The following is a 14,164-nucleotide window of genomic DNA, read 5'->3' as shown; positions in this document are numbered from 1 at the left end:
GCCATGTCCTTGTCCCCATGTGCCGCTGACTCGTCAGGTCCCACACCTCGTCCCGCGGCTGGAGGGGGCCCGCAAGGACAGCAGCCGGGAACGGCTGGAGGGAGAAGTGGAAGCGGCACCTTTCCCCGCACTTGGCACATACAGACTGTTGATGAACTGTTAATAACTCCTGTGTGGTCACCAGGTGTAACAAGGAAGGGCTACTGAATAACCCAGTGTGTTTTAGTGGCTACATTGCTACCTCCCTAGATAATATTTTACTTCTGGTTTTTAAGTTTTTGCTGTCCTTGCATCATGTTACACTGGAATAAACTGTTCTCTCCAGCACAGAAAGTGTTCAGGGAAGGACATGTAAGAAATTATGGGAAGCAAGTTGCTAAAAATCCTGTCATTTTCCGTTCCAAGAAACTCTGAGCCCTCACACTGAGCTGTGCTATATGTCGCTGACACATCAGCCCATTCAAAATATGCTCTTCAGTGAGAAATAGGTTCTTCTGGAATGTGGAATAGGAATTGTGGAATAGGAATAGGCAATGTGCAGGAGACCACTGGGGATTAAAGTCCTCAGCTCCTCTGTGAAGCCAACCTAGGGGGGCAGCAGCCGTGAAATTGTCTTTTCCCTCTGCTGCCAATGTGCCTTGGCTCTGACCCGGGGAAACCTCTTCAAGAGGAGTACGATTCAGGTCGTGACTTGGCAAGCCCTTCACTGCATCAGGACTTCGGTTTCCAGGTTCATTCCGGGCAAAACTTAACCTCTCCCGTGTAGATGTGGCAGCCTGCCGGTACGGGGCTGTTGTACAAAAATAGGCAATATGGCATTTTCTTGAGCATTTGGTTCTCCTTGACCAGCAGGTCTCTCTGTCCTTTTCTCTTTCCCCTGCTGAGATTACCACCCTGTGCTGGGTGTCCATTAGGAAGAAAAAATTAGGTGCCGGACCAGACTCCCAGCAAAATCCATCTTCCATCTCCCCATGGGGCAAAACACTGGAGTATGGGCAGCAGCAATTGTGAATCCTGCTCTGCCACTGAACTCAGCAAGACGCTGCTATTGGAAAGAGGGCTGGGAGGTTGAGCAAGAAGAGAAGCAGCAGAGCTCCTCCAGGGGCTGGGAAAACTACCCTGCGGTCTGAAAGGGAAGCAAAGGCTTTGTATGTGGTTGGGTTTATTTCTGGGCTTCACCCTGTGTATACACAACGAGCAGGTAATAATCCCTGGGGATCTGGGTAGAGGTTAGTGGGTTAGGAAAGCTGAGGAAAAATCCTTGGGAAGGGCACGAGGAATTTTCCTTAGTGGGAAGGGGGTCTGCTCCATCGGAAGAAGGAAGGGTGCGTTGGGATGGGGGAAGGATGTGTTTCATACACAGCCACCCGTGCCGCTTCTTCCATTGCACGCTCCAACAAGTGTGCGAGGCTGTCTTCTGGGGTTAATGAGGACAACGGGGAATGGCCCCTTCACAGCCAGCGTCCCCCTACACGGCACCACCCCTTGTGATTTTTCAAGCAGAAAGGCACGGGGGAACAGCGGCTCTGGCGCAGCGTTGCAGGGCTTCACGGGATTACTTATTCACTGTGTTCCTGGAACAGCTCCAGGATTCCCGTCCCTGCCTCCAGTGTGCGAATTCATCCCGTATCCACAAGGCTCACAATCCCCAGAGGCAAGAGAAGACAGTAGGAAGGTGATTCATATTGCAAATCATACCTCCTACGAAGGACCTGCGGGGCTCTGGAAAGACCGAACCGGTATCCTCCCATCTTCTACCTCCTTAACGCTTAATCAGGGTAATTAAGGCAGCAGCCTCAGCCTGGATGGATTTCATTGCCGGGGCCATTGGAGGTAAATACATAAAGTAGTGCTTGTTGATGAAAGCAGATCGCTGTGGTTCCTTCTTGTTCAGCTAACGGGCAGGTCTCAGTGGTAAAGCTGAGAGTCTTGATAGGGGCTGCTTGTTAAAAGTGCGTTCTTCTTTATTAAGTGGAAAATGTCACCGGAGACGGCTCACGGAGCTAGCGGAGAGGCAGCGCTGCAGTTTGGTCAGCTGAGGTCATTGCCCAGCAACCTCCTCCGCTCTAATTGCAGCGGGACAGGGCAAAGCTCTGATAGGAAGAGACAAAGTGGGATACCATCGCCTGCAGATACAAAGGGACAAGTGATGCCCGGGCAGCAAAACCTCATGTGTCTGGTGCCTGGGGGTCCTGGCAGGGCATCGGGGTGGCGGCTCTGGGGGGCTGAGGATGGGATTTGTGGGATGAGAGGGGTGGAGGCATGGCTTTTCGCAGTGAAGAAGGTCTTTGCATCAGCTTAGGTTAAGATGCATTTGCAGTTGCGCTGGTAATTTCAGTGCAGGCATGCTACGTAGCAGGCTTTAATCTGGGAGAAAGTAGGTTAGCTGTATATAAAAAAAGAGAAAAGGAGAAAAGCATGATTTCATTCTAGACATTTTTAGAGTGCGTGCTGCTTGAACCCAACTTTGTTTTAAACAACAAAACGTAGCCACTGGTCCCATCTCTTTTCTGAAATCTCATCAGATTTAGTGGAGTATCAAACACCAAGACAAGAGCCTTGAGGTCGCTGCTGCCTGAAGGGCCAGGTAAACCTGCCAGATGGCCGAGAAGCCCAGCCCAAGCCTGCATGCCAGATCTCGCTTTGAGATCTGCTGAAATTTGGCAGTTTTTCCCTCGGCAGGAGCAGCCTGTGATCCTGGTGCAGACGTGCATTTCCTGGGAAGGACCACGATGAGTTTTACCCTGCAGCCCCTTATTGCTCATCACCCAAAATGGGCAAGTGGGGCAAGGTGTGGCATCTCAGCAGCATCCATCCCTGGAGGTGCCTGTTGCTCGGGGTGTTGGCCTTCCCAGCTGTGCTGGGGGATGCTGCTCAGGAAGGACCTTTCATGGGAGAGAGGGTTATAACCAACCCCTCCACACCAGCTTGTCTTTCTCCTCCTCTTTCCTTGTACTCAGTGGACATAGTAGCCCTGTGCTGAAGCTGGCAATGGGGTGTCCCTCCTGGATGGGTTCACCAAACCTCCTCTGAGACATCCCATTAACGACTGGGCTCAGCTCAGCGTGGCGGTGACGGTTGCATTCGCTGCTTGGACTCCTTTCCTTTTGTTGACACAGTTGTAGCTGAGCCACTTAAGGATAAACTTCTTTTACAAGGGGATGTGGATAGTTGAAAGCACGGTTTCAGAGTCGCCGTTCACCTCAGCAGCCTGTCCCCGCTCCTGCGCGAGGCCACGACTTGTGAGAAGTCTCCCTGTCCGGGCACCAGCATCATGTGCAAGCATCTCCCACGGGTGCCCTGGAAATGGGCTCAGCCTGGGAGGATGCAGGCCGGGGAGCTCCAGCTGGGTTCAGAAATGTCTTTGCTTGTTTTAACGCACTTCACTGACCCCAGGGTGACAGAGAGGAAGATTTTCCATTCTGTCATTTGTGTCCAGCTTGGGCTTTTTCTAAGAGGGGTGAAGCACTTTTCACTGGCAGATGGGTGTTTTCGGGCGTGCTGTTCCCTCCTGGGAGCTTGCACATAGACACGTGCAAGGTACCTGGGCAGAGCTTCAGGGCCGTGGTCCCTACCCTGACATGGGACAGCTTCCAGGGGTGTGACAGCTTTCCTGTGAGAACTGGGATGGTTTTGGTGCTGAGCTTTTTTCAAGGCTTGTGTTTGTTAGAGCTGAAGCAGTTTGCACATTCCCAAGGAGGCTACAGACCCAGATGAAGTTCATAAAACAACTCAAAAGGCAACACAGATAACAACAGAGTTTCTGTTTAGCAAATTACATTCTTGTGACCTTGATCTGTTTTCAGAGTGTTTTGGAGAAAGCATGGCTTAAGCACCTCTGAAAAACAGCAGAGATGCTGCCCTTTTGAGTCCCATGTAATGATCCAGCCTGGCTCAGGCACCTGTACAAATGTTGCACATCTCCTCTGAGCTATTCCTTCCGTGGCCATGGGACAAGCTCAGAATCTTCAGCCCAGGAAACAGCGACATGCTGTGACTCTGGACGGAAAGAACGGGAGAGAAACATGCTTAATGACTGTGGAAGCTTTCAATAACCACCAAATGGGGCTGGATGTCCTTGAAAGCAGCTCACCTGTAAGGATGTCCTTCCTGGCCAATAAAGCTGAGCAGGAGGTTGGACTAGAGACCTCCCGAGGTTCCTTCCAACTTGAATTTTCCTATGATCCCATGTGTGTTTTCTAGCCCTGCTACAGCAGCAGCCTGGGCCATGGCAGGGGATGGGTATTGACGATTGATGACTGGGTGATGACTTGGCTCATGCCAGGCGTAAAGATTTGGGAAGAGGAAGCTGAGGTTCACCGAGCGGCGGTAGAGCAGCAGGGTCTGCAGCATGCCCAGGCTTCTCCACACCTTACTGCAAGGTCACACACCAGTCACATGCAGTCCAAGGTCAGATAAAATAGTCCACTTACGGAGGGAACACGCTGTCTCCTTGTCCTTATGGCTAAAGCAGCTCCTGCTGGCCACTGCCAGGGTCACGTTACTGGACGGATGTCCGCGTATTTAGGATATGGTGCACTTCTTATGTTCCCAGCGCTTCACAAAGTAAAGGTCTTTGGAAGTTGCTCTCTACCCATCCAGTGCATGGACTGTGATCCCTGCTTCTCCCTGGGTCTCTCAGCCAGGGGTTTGCCAACGCCCGGGAGCTGTTGCAGCCTGGTGGGCTCCGTACGGCTGCCGCTTGCTCTGTGCTCATTCCCTTTGAGGTGGCCGCCCTGCCAGCATCCCTCCTTATTTGAATTGCCTGGTCGAAGCGGCCTGACTCGTGAAGAGGCAGCGGGTAATCCAGCTTTGTCCCTGCACTGTGTGTGCAGGGGATGTCGCAACCTCTGCACAATACCTGAGAACATCTCAGATAAAGCTGGCATGAAAAATTACTAACTACAACCCAAGGGAGATCATTCACCTGGTTTTGCCATTCATTTTCATCCCAGCTGGTGCAGTGTTACTCAGTGGGAGTCCCACAGGATCCCTCTCCCATATGCACGCTATACATTGCTGGCCTTGCTCGAGTCTGCTGTGCACACAGGGCATGTGTGGGTCATGCTATCTTTGTCCCAGGCTATTTATATTGCGTGACATTGTGCAGAGCACTTCTTCCTCAGCCTTTGATGGGCTTGGCTGAGCTCCTCAGCTCTGACAACCTAACTGCCTTGAATGCTTTGGCTCTTAAAGAGCACAGTTCATGTCAGGCTGCGGTTGTCTGGAGGTCTGGGGTGGGGGCAGTGAAAAATTTACACTTATGGTCTCCTCACAAGTGGAGACATTTGGCCCTTGCTGGACCCAAGGCAAGAAGGAGCCCTTAGGACTGAGAAGCAATGGGAAATACGCTGTTTTGGGGCAAACCTGCTTTATTTTGTCTATGTTGCTGCTGTCTCTGCATCTTAATGAGTGAACAGGGTGATTTCTCTGGAAGGAAGGACACTTCCTGCCAAACACTGATGAAAACCAGCATGTACCTGATGTGCGTGGGACAAGGCTCCTACCTTCCTGAGCTGGTGGAGCAAGCCAGGGCTTAGCTGTGCAAGGCACACGGTGCCCCTGAATCACCAGCGCCCGGTCAGCCCGCATCCGCCGCCTCGGAGGTTCAGGAAGTCTGAAACTGATGTGATGCCAAATCCTTCCATCTGGGACAAGTTCTTGGGCCAGGGGACCCCACCTCCGAGGTCAGCACTGCCGCGCTGACATTGACTTATGTGCTACTCTTCCCTGGCTGGCGAAGTCAGTGTTTGCAGTCACCTCTGGCCGGTGGCTGGGAATCTGGGACAGTACAGGTGGCCCCGGGTGACTTCTTGCGTTGTCACTCTGCTGGGACCAGAGCGTTGCTCCTTTGAGCTGTATTACTCTGCCTGTGACTTCCCCCATCACTGTCTCTCTTCCAGCCTGACCTCATTTTGGTTTTGAAATACAGAAGGTGGCTTCTTGGCCCCGTTTTCCATCTTCGTTGCTGTCACCACTGTCTGGTGGCAGATTTGATAGAGATTTTTTTCAGAGCAAACCTCATTTTTCTGCAACCAGGACGCTGTTGGTTGTTTTCTTCTGAGTAATGCACCTCGGGGTTGTTTCCTGGTGACTCACGCCAGCACCTGCTGCTTTTTTCTATAATGTAGTAGAACTTTCCAGAGCCCCCAAGCAGCCACGTAACCACAGGTGAACATGCCTAGCGAAATGCCCAGCGTCACTAAAACATTTTTAAGTATCTTCTTTTTTTTATTTAAAGAAGGATTCAATGCGAGGCTGTTTCCAACTCGTGAGCCACCAGCCATGCACTGTTATCTATGACTGCCTGGCTCCTGAAGGGCTCATCCAGGTCTTGTATGTACTTGGTCTCCGTCTAAATAACTCACATGGATACGGCTCCCTTGTGCCCCCAGCCTCATTTCCTCTCAGACGACTTGACAGTTGATGTACTGGGAGGAAGTTAGCTGGTCAGCCCCATTATCATCTGTTGTATGTGCCGACAGATGCATTCAGATCAGCGCTGAGAAGTGCAGTGAGGTAAGGGCAGGGACGGCGGGCCGTCCGCCTCCTTTTCTCCGGTCCCTGGTGCGCAGGAGGCAGCAGCAGTACCACTCCTGCCTTCAGGAAGGAGGACAGATTGCTGAGAACCTGTAATGCTTGAGGACCACCCCTCTTTTACAGACGCCCTCGTCACTGCTGCTTTTATTCCTTACTATTTCCAAGTCCAGCACGGAGAAGAAAAATTGCTCCAGAGATCCTTCGTGTGAGTGGGGACGCTTTGCATCGTATGCGAGGGTGCTTTGTCATAGTCCAAAGCTGCTTTAGTGCTTAACCTGAGAGGGGGAACAGAAACAGTCCAGTATGGCGCAAGTCATCTGTCGTGGTTTTGAAGTCATCCCTTCACCCTTCCCACAGCAGCGCTTTCTGTGTTTCCCCCAGTCCCGGCTTGCACCGTGGTATTGCTCCTCCTGATAAGTTTCCCGTGACACTCAAATTCCTCCTCTGAGCCTGCCTCGGTCAGGCAGAGAAATCTGTGCATTTTGCTCTGTCACTCTTGGCTCAGATGTCACCTCTGGAGCTGGAGAGAGGGCTGGTGCCAAGCCTGGCAGGGCTCTGAAGCTGCGATTTTCTGCCGTTCTCCTCGTGCCTTCCTGCGACGGGGGAAAGGGGTCTGACGTGAGGTGCCCTGTTAACCGTCTCCAATACGCTCTCTGTTTCAGGTGGGCTAAGCACAGCAGTGGGTTACCCGCTGGACACAGTGAAGGTACCTGTTGCAGCTTTATTCCTTGACTACAAACTGAAACCCAACACTCCCTTTTGCTTTTCCCCCTCCTTTTTAGAAAACTCGCCCCATGACAATGCTTTCACCTTTATCACGTTGACATATTTCACTTTATTTGGTTGTGTTGTTTTTCTTTTTTTTTTTTTTAAAAAAAAGTAAATTGTTTAGCAATGCTATTTTATTATTTGGTTTGCTGCTATGGCATTTTATTTATTTATTTATTTATTTATTAATCTGATATCTGTGTTTCAAAGCTGTCCCTGTACTCCTAGGTGAGAATTCAGACCGAGAGGCATTACAACGGCATTTGGCACTGCATTCAGGAAACATACAGGACAGAAAAAGTAGGTACCTCCCATCAGAGCTGCTGACACCAGTTACGGATGACTTGCTTCAGGGAAGCAGAGCTGCCGCTGTCAGTCTGGGGAGGGCGGGCAGCGCTGACGTACAACCATTTGTTGGGAGAAGGGTCAGGATGAAATTTAGCTTTGCGGATGAGCTGTGAGATGGGAGGAACTTTGGGCTCAGCAGCATATGGCCAGTGTTTTCGGGCAGATGCCTTCCCAGGCCATTCCCTCTTAAAAGTGTTCTTTTCTCTCACTTCCAAACTAGGTTAGGGGATTTTACAAAGGCGTGTCTGCGTCAGTCCTCTCAGTATCGGTGATTTCTTCGGTTTCATTTGGCACGTACAGAAACTTCCTCTGTAGCATCTGCAAGCTGCGATACGGGGCTGCAGACGCGAAGCCGTCCAAGCTGGATGTTTCTCTTGCCGGTGGTGGTGCCGGGGCTGTGCGGGTAGGTAAACAGCCGAAAGAGAAAGCACAACAAGAGACCTTATTCGCAAACACAAGAGGCTGGAAATGCAGTGAACATTTTGTCTCTGGGGAGCCTGCAACAAGCCCAGTGGGTTTGTTTTTGCAGGATGGGGGGTGTCACGCTCTGCCCTCGCCATCCTCTCCCTGGTCGGCTCCACGGGTTTGGTTTAGGGAGCCAAAACACTTAAGAACACGCTATTAAGAATGACCCAGACCTTGGCAATAAAATACAGAAAAAGGAAGAAAAACAACCTAGGCAGCAAACTTCCCAAGCGGCTCTCACGGTGTTTTTATGTGAGAAAGACTTAACTCAAACCAGTCAGGACTCAAAGCTCGATGGGTCATCACTGAGAAGTCATGCCGCCTGGCCATCGTGCGTGATCCCGGGGCCGGGAGGTGAGCAAGGCTGAATCCAGGGGCAGATTCCCAGAGGCAGATGGATTTCTGTCAGCGTCCGCCGGCGCTGCGAATATGGCAGAGCTCGCCCCGGCACCCTGATGACGTGCTGGGCAGAAACGCGTGCTCGGTCGCAGGCAATCCTCTTACAGAGCAGTCCAGATGGCCGGGTTTCTAGGTGTTTCCTAGCAAGCAGGGACTCTACTTAACACAGGTTAATTTTTTCAGAGCCTTTTATGGCCTTGGTTCCAAACACAGACACACACAGGAGTCCTGATGTCTGCTACCCTATAGCTGTGGACATGCCCTTTCCGTGCCTACCTGGTTTAATAAGTTGTTTCAGGTATTTAATATCCTCTGTCGGTCTCTGCCTCGCCTTCCACTCTGCACGGTGCAACTCATGCGTGTCCTGCTGCTGCTGGGTGGGATTTAGCAGGGACAGAGGGGAAGAGGCTGGAACCTGCTGGCTTCAGGCAACATTATTGCCCGGAAAGGTGGGAGACGAGGAACTTACAGGAGGGGGATCAAAAGACTGTTTAAGTGTGAAAGGGTTAAAACACCATCCCCTGATGTTACAGGTCTTGCTGATGGCCCCTAGCGAAGTGGCTAAAGTTCGCATGCAGACCCAGAGGAACCCGCACCCTTCCGTCGCATCGCCCCAGCCTGTTCCCCAGCCAAAGTACCGAGGGTCTCTGCACTGTCTGAAGGTGATCGCCAAGGAGGAAGGCTTTTGTGGTCTCTACAAGGGCTGCTCTGCACTGCTTTGCAGGGATTGCTCTTCTTCTGCAATATATTTCCTTACCTATTCCGCTCTGTGCGACTGGCTCACGCCAGCTGGGAAAAGTAAACCAGGTAGGTATCAGAAAGCATCTGGCATTATCTGCAAAGGGGCTAATTTAGTACCAGGCTAAGAGGGAAATTAGGCTCTCAGCAAATATCACCCAGTACCTATAAAACCTCGCCCAGATCCGGCCCTCGTGTGGGGTTGCCGGGTGTTTGCTTCCAGCATCCTGCGAGCGAGGGCTTCGCCCGCATGTCCCTGTCCCTCAGGGAAGGGTCCCTTCCCTGTGGGAATGGTGGTTATGGTGCCTGGTATGAGATCCTCTTGATGCGAAAATAGGATGTGTAATGAGAAATGAAACATGGGCAAACCTCCCAGGAGCCATCGGGATCAGTCCAGAGCTTGAAAATAAAGTCCAGGTTGTGTTTTGGCTCCAAAAAACAGCTACCCACTTAGAGAAAAGATCAAACAGGTGACATTTGGCAAAGAGCATCTTCCCGAGAAGTATAAAAATAAGTAGACCCAGCTGCAGAGGGTGTGGGGGGGTCTCAGGCTGCATCACATCCAGTTTGCGCAGTGTTAGAATAGACACTGCCTCTGCCTGAGCCGGTACGATGGGTGCAAAAATGAGCACTTTGTGTGAGACCACCGAAAATCACAACTGCAAGAGCTGGACAAAATAACTGCTGAAAAACGTGAAAGTTCACCTAGTTAGTTAACAAATGATGGGTGCAAGGCTCCAGTTAACCTCTTCGCCTGTCACTCCAGCAGGTTTCCTCGTCGTGCTGCTTTCTGGTGGTTTCGCTGGAGTCCTGGCCTGGGGATTAGCTACTCCCATGGATGTCATCAAATCACGGATGCAAACCGAGGAATCGGACCAGCACAAGTACAAAGGCCTCGTGCACTGTGCTCGGGAAAGCGTGAGGAAGGAGGGGGCAAAAGTGCTTTTCAAAGGACTGGGGTTAAACTGCATTCGTGCCTTCCCTGTGAACATGGTGGTGTTTGTAACGTATGAAGCTGTACTGAGATTTACGGATCATTATGCAAACAAAAAATAGCTTGTGCTGCTCAGTTCAGAGGTGTATTTTGTTTTGTTTGGTTTTTTTTTTTTTTTTTTGTGTAACACAACATCCACAAACAACTGCTGAGCGCTGTGTCCTTTAATGGACAGCTAGGAACCATGGACATTTCAGCACACAGCTGGATGAGTAACAGCTTTGTTTTATTCTTACAGGATTACAAACTCATCCATGAGCCTTGGACTCATGTACAACCTCCCTCACTTTTATCTCGTTAGTGCATTTTGACGGTAGCCGCTGCTTAGGCCCTCGAAACACTTGCAAGTATTTATGTTCTAAAAAGCTGCCAGTCTGGTCAGAGATTTTGGTAAAGGATTCATTTTGGTTTCTACTGGCACAGAAAATGATCATCACAACCAAGGTAAGCGCTGGGGGAAGTTTGTGTAAGATCTAACACCATCCAGCATGTGCTCTTTACACATAAGGCCTGTATTGCAGTCACTCAGTAACTTTACACATTTCATAAAATCACAGAATGGTTTGGGTTGGAAGGGACCTTAAAGATCATCCAGTTCCAACCCCCTGCCATGGGCAGGGACACCTCCCACCAGACCAGGCTGCTCAAAGCCCCATCCAGCCTGGCCTTGAACACCTCCAGGGATGGGGCAGCCATGACTTCCCTGAGCAGCCTGTTCCAGTGCCTCACCACCCTCACAGTAAAGAATTTCTTCCTGATATCTAATCTAAATCTCCCCTCTTTCAGTCTGAAACCGTTATCCCGTGTCCAATCATGTCGTGTCCTATCGTTACACTCCCTGATAGAGAGTCCCTCCCCGTCTCTGCTGTAGGCCCCCTTTAGGTACTGGAAGGCTGCAATAAGGTCTCCCCAGAACCTTCTCTTCTCCAGGCTGAACAACCCCAACTCTCTCAGCCTGTCCTCACAGCAGAGGTGCTCCAGCCCTCTCATCATCAGCCCTCTGATTTGTGCCTCAGGCTGCAATTTTTCCTTCCCATCTGTAATTTTGCCCTGGTACTCTACAATTATATCCCTTTGGTAGCAGCTGAAATATGAGCGTCCTTGCCTTTTTCTGCCGTTATTTAATGAGTGCAGAGACGCTCTGTTTACATAATCGCCCTAATGGCCTCATTGAAAGCGAAACCAGGCAGAGGTTCCCATAAACCATGTGATTTTTCTCCCTCTGCAGCCCTGAGCCCTCCAGCATCCCACGGCGCCGCAGCACTCCGGAGGCAATCTGTTCTCGTCCTGGAAAGAGGGTTGGAAGAGATGAGAAACCGCTTTGCTTCTCAAAGGAAAGGCTGCCATAAAACCCGCACGCTGGTGGGGTTAGGCAAGTTAAAGGAGGATTGCGAAGTTGTAAAGTGTAATTAAGATTTAAAACCTTTACAAAGTGCACACTCTTCTCCATTTAAACTACACTGTCAGGAGCAGCCAAATGTTTGGGGGTTTTGTTTTTTTTTTGTCAAAGGTAGATTTTGAAAGAATTTCTGACCTTCCTAGCAATTATATCTTTTTCACAAAGGTATAAAGTTTCATCAATGTGCCAGTTGAAAAAAAAAACACAACACCCGCTCTATTGCTTCAGAAGGAAAACCCCTAAAGCCACAAATACTTTAATTTGCTCATCCTGCCTCATGAGCAGCGTAAATGTTTTCTGTCTGCCTTTTAACCCCTGGATGATGCCATCTGGAACAGACTGGATCCAGCCCCTGTCAGATTCTGCTGAAAGTGCATTTTTTGGAGGGAAAGAGGCAGACTATATTTTTAAAGCAGTTCTCATATTGAGGGTTGATGCCCTTCTGGTCCACAGCCACTTTTACCAGCTGATAGCACAGCCTTGACTACACTGACGGCAATTTTGGAGCAGACAGGACACGTCAGCTACTGTAGCCATATAAAAAAAGATCTTGTACTGGAATGACAAGTTTAAAAATTTCAGGTGCTACTAGTAAAGAATAAAGGGGACCTCTTCCACTCCAGACAGAGACCACTAAAAAGCTCCAGGACTGTCCTCCTGAAATCTAAGCCTTCAACTGGCTTTTTAAACATGTGCACAGCTGTGCTATCAAACAATCACCATAATTCTTCTCTCAGGATTTTACCCAGCTCCTGCAGCTGATCCAAGAGCAGGGTTAAAAGACCAGGCAGGTGCAGGGGAGTGAAATGAAAGACCCAACACTGAACCAGATTCTCTCCCAAAGCTCTTACAGCCTCAGCAACCTGCCACCCCCAGTTACATCTTGGGGCATCAGCACCAAACCTCCTTTAGTCAGAAAGTAAGTACTTACAACAGATGATTTAATTAAATCCTCAAGATTCGAAATTCCTCTTAAAATGGCTCTAAAGAGTCTACTACCCTCACCTCTTTCTACAAGGGATGCATTTGAGCGAGTGCTGTCCCAGTGATTCATCCCAGCTCTGCCTGGATGTTTTCTGGAGTGAAACGCCCTTATCCTGTATTATTCTCAGCCGACCTTGTTCTCAGGCATTACAGCCTCAAACAGAGACAGTAAGAAAATGCCTGCAAATCAGACCAAACAACCGTTTACTGTTAGGCAGCGCTGATACCATCCATGGTCACCCGAGGTTTGAAAATGAAGTAGCTCAGCTTTCCTACGAGGCTCATGCGTTCGGATGACTAAAAACCTCTCCTCCTGTGGGTGTAACTGAAATACAGCTGGTTTCAAGAAACAGGAACTGCAGATGGATTGTAAAAATGAGTGGGAACAACTGCGGAAGCCAGCGCGAGGGGCTGAGAACTGTCAGCCTCAGGGTATTCAGCACCATACAAAAGCAGGTTCTTGTGTGGCCCGAACAAATGCCACACGAGAGGTAAGTTGTGTCTTCAGGCAGTTTATTTCAGGAAGGCAACTGCGTTGCAATCCATCCTGATCACAAGCCTTTCCTGGAAAAAAATATACAGAGTGTACGGGTGATTACCTGCCTTACAGCAAGAAGTCACAGCTAATTCACACCGATACAAACTACCAACCGGTACAGGAATTGACTGTGCAAGCACTGTAAATGCAGGCACATAATTATGAACCAATTTTTGTTTTAATGACATGACACAGCGTACATACGCACTTCACTACACGAACACCAAGCTTCTGGTGTTTGGCTTCTGGATTTCAGAACTCGACTGCTTTATTTTCTGATTTCTTTGTATTACCCTGACCTTCAGTTACTCTGATAGTCACAGCACTGCTTATTCTGACAAAGTAGCTAGCTGAAGGCCAGCTAACAGAACGAAGGCACCACATTTGCTGTGCTGATATAGATGATTTCTTTCAGTAACAAAGGTGGTGGCCTTGAAAAAAACCAAAATTCTCTTTAGAAGGCACGTTCTGCTTCATCTTTTCATGGTGCTGGTAATTCCTGTTTTCTCCGACAACGTTTATGAATATCCAAGTAGGTTTCTGCATGCCATTTCAGCATGCCTCTTGGTGACTGTGGAAGAGCCACGTGAAGCTATTCACAATCAGTGCTTTTCAGACCACAGCAATTGTGGAGTATCGTGTTTCCACTGAAGTACCAGCCTTTACACCAAACCTACTGAAGCGTCACTGTAAACGGGTCACATCGACCTTCCCCCGTTTCTGAGCTGGCTGCTGTACACAGGGAAATGCAACATCCAGTCTTGCTTGTGACCAAGGAATCTTTGGAAAACTGACCCGTATTTGCTTGCTTCGGGAGCAATCCGAAGTCTGCCTGGTAGGACTGGATAAGAGGGGGTTAAAAGGCACCCGATTTCACTACTTGAAAGGCACTGGACATCAAAACAAGGACCAGCTCTATCAGGTGACTAAATCAACACCTAAAAGGGTAGGAAGAGGAAGTGTAAATTAACCCTTTTAAAAATTAAAAGAA

The 14,164-nt window shown here is 49.6% G+C and overlaps 1 protein-coding gene across 2 annotated transcripts; it reads left to right on the top strand.

Moving 5' to 3' along the window:
* The first annotated feature begins 1,316 nt into the window (after positions 1–1,316).
* Positions 1,317–11,818, top strand: SLC25A47 (solute carrier family 25 member 47). Of its 2 annotated transcripts, XR_012586639.1 has the most exons (7): positions 1,317–1,833; positions 7,203–7,246; positions 7,537–7,608; positions 7,877–8,059; positions 9,054–9,327; positions 10,025–10,696; positions 11,481–11,818. XR_012586639.1 is itself a non-coding variant. In XM_074583992.1 (6 exons), exons 1-6 carry the CDS (start codon positions 1,806–1,808, stop codon positions 10,312–10,314), a joined length of 888 nt encoding a protein of 295 aa, XP_074440093.1. In that variant the 5' UTR covers positions 1,651–1,805; the 3' UTR covers positions 10,315–10,456. The 2 variants fall into 2 exon arrangements, 1 of the variants encoding a protein (XP_074440093.1); XM_074583992.1 differs by lacking the exon at positions 11,481–11,818 and having other exon boundaries at positions 1,651–1,833; positions 10,028–10,456.
* The last annotated feature ends 2,346 nt before the right edge of the window (positions 11,819–14,164 follow it).

This window comes from Larus michahellis, chromosome 4, assembly GCF_964199755.1.
Source record: "Larus michahellis chromosome 4, bLarMic1.1, whole genome shotgun sequence".
Lineage (NCBI taxonomy): Eukaryota > Metazoa > Chordata > Aves > Charadriiformes > Laridae > Larus > Larus michahellis.
Note: the sequence above shows the minus strand (reverse complement) of the source record. Positions and strands in the feature narration are given on the sequence as shown.

Coding starts and splice junctions, on each gene's coding strand:
- SLC25A47 (XM_074583992.1), top strand. CDS start 1,806: ATGGATTTCATTGCCGGGGCCATTGGAG. Junction 7,609..7,876: donor AAACATACAGGACAGAAAAA/GTAGGTACCTCC, acceptor CTTCCAAACTAG/GTTAGGGGATTTTACAAAGG. Junction 9,328..10,027: donor AGCTGGGAAAAGTAAACCAG/GTAGGTATCAGA, acceptor TCACTCCAGCAG/GTTTCCTCGTCGTGCTGCTT.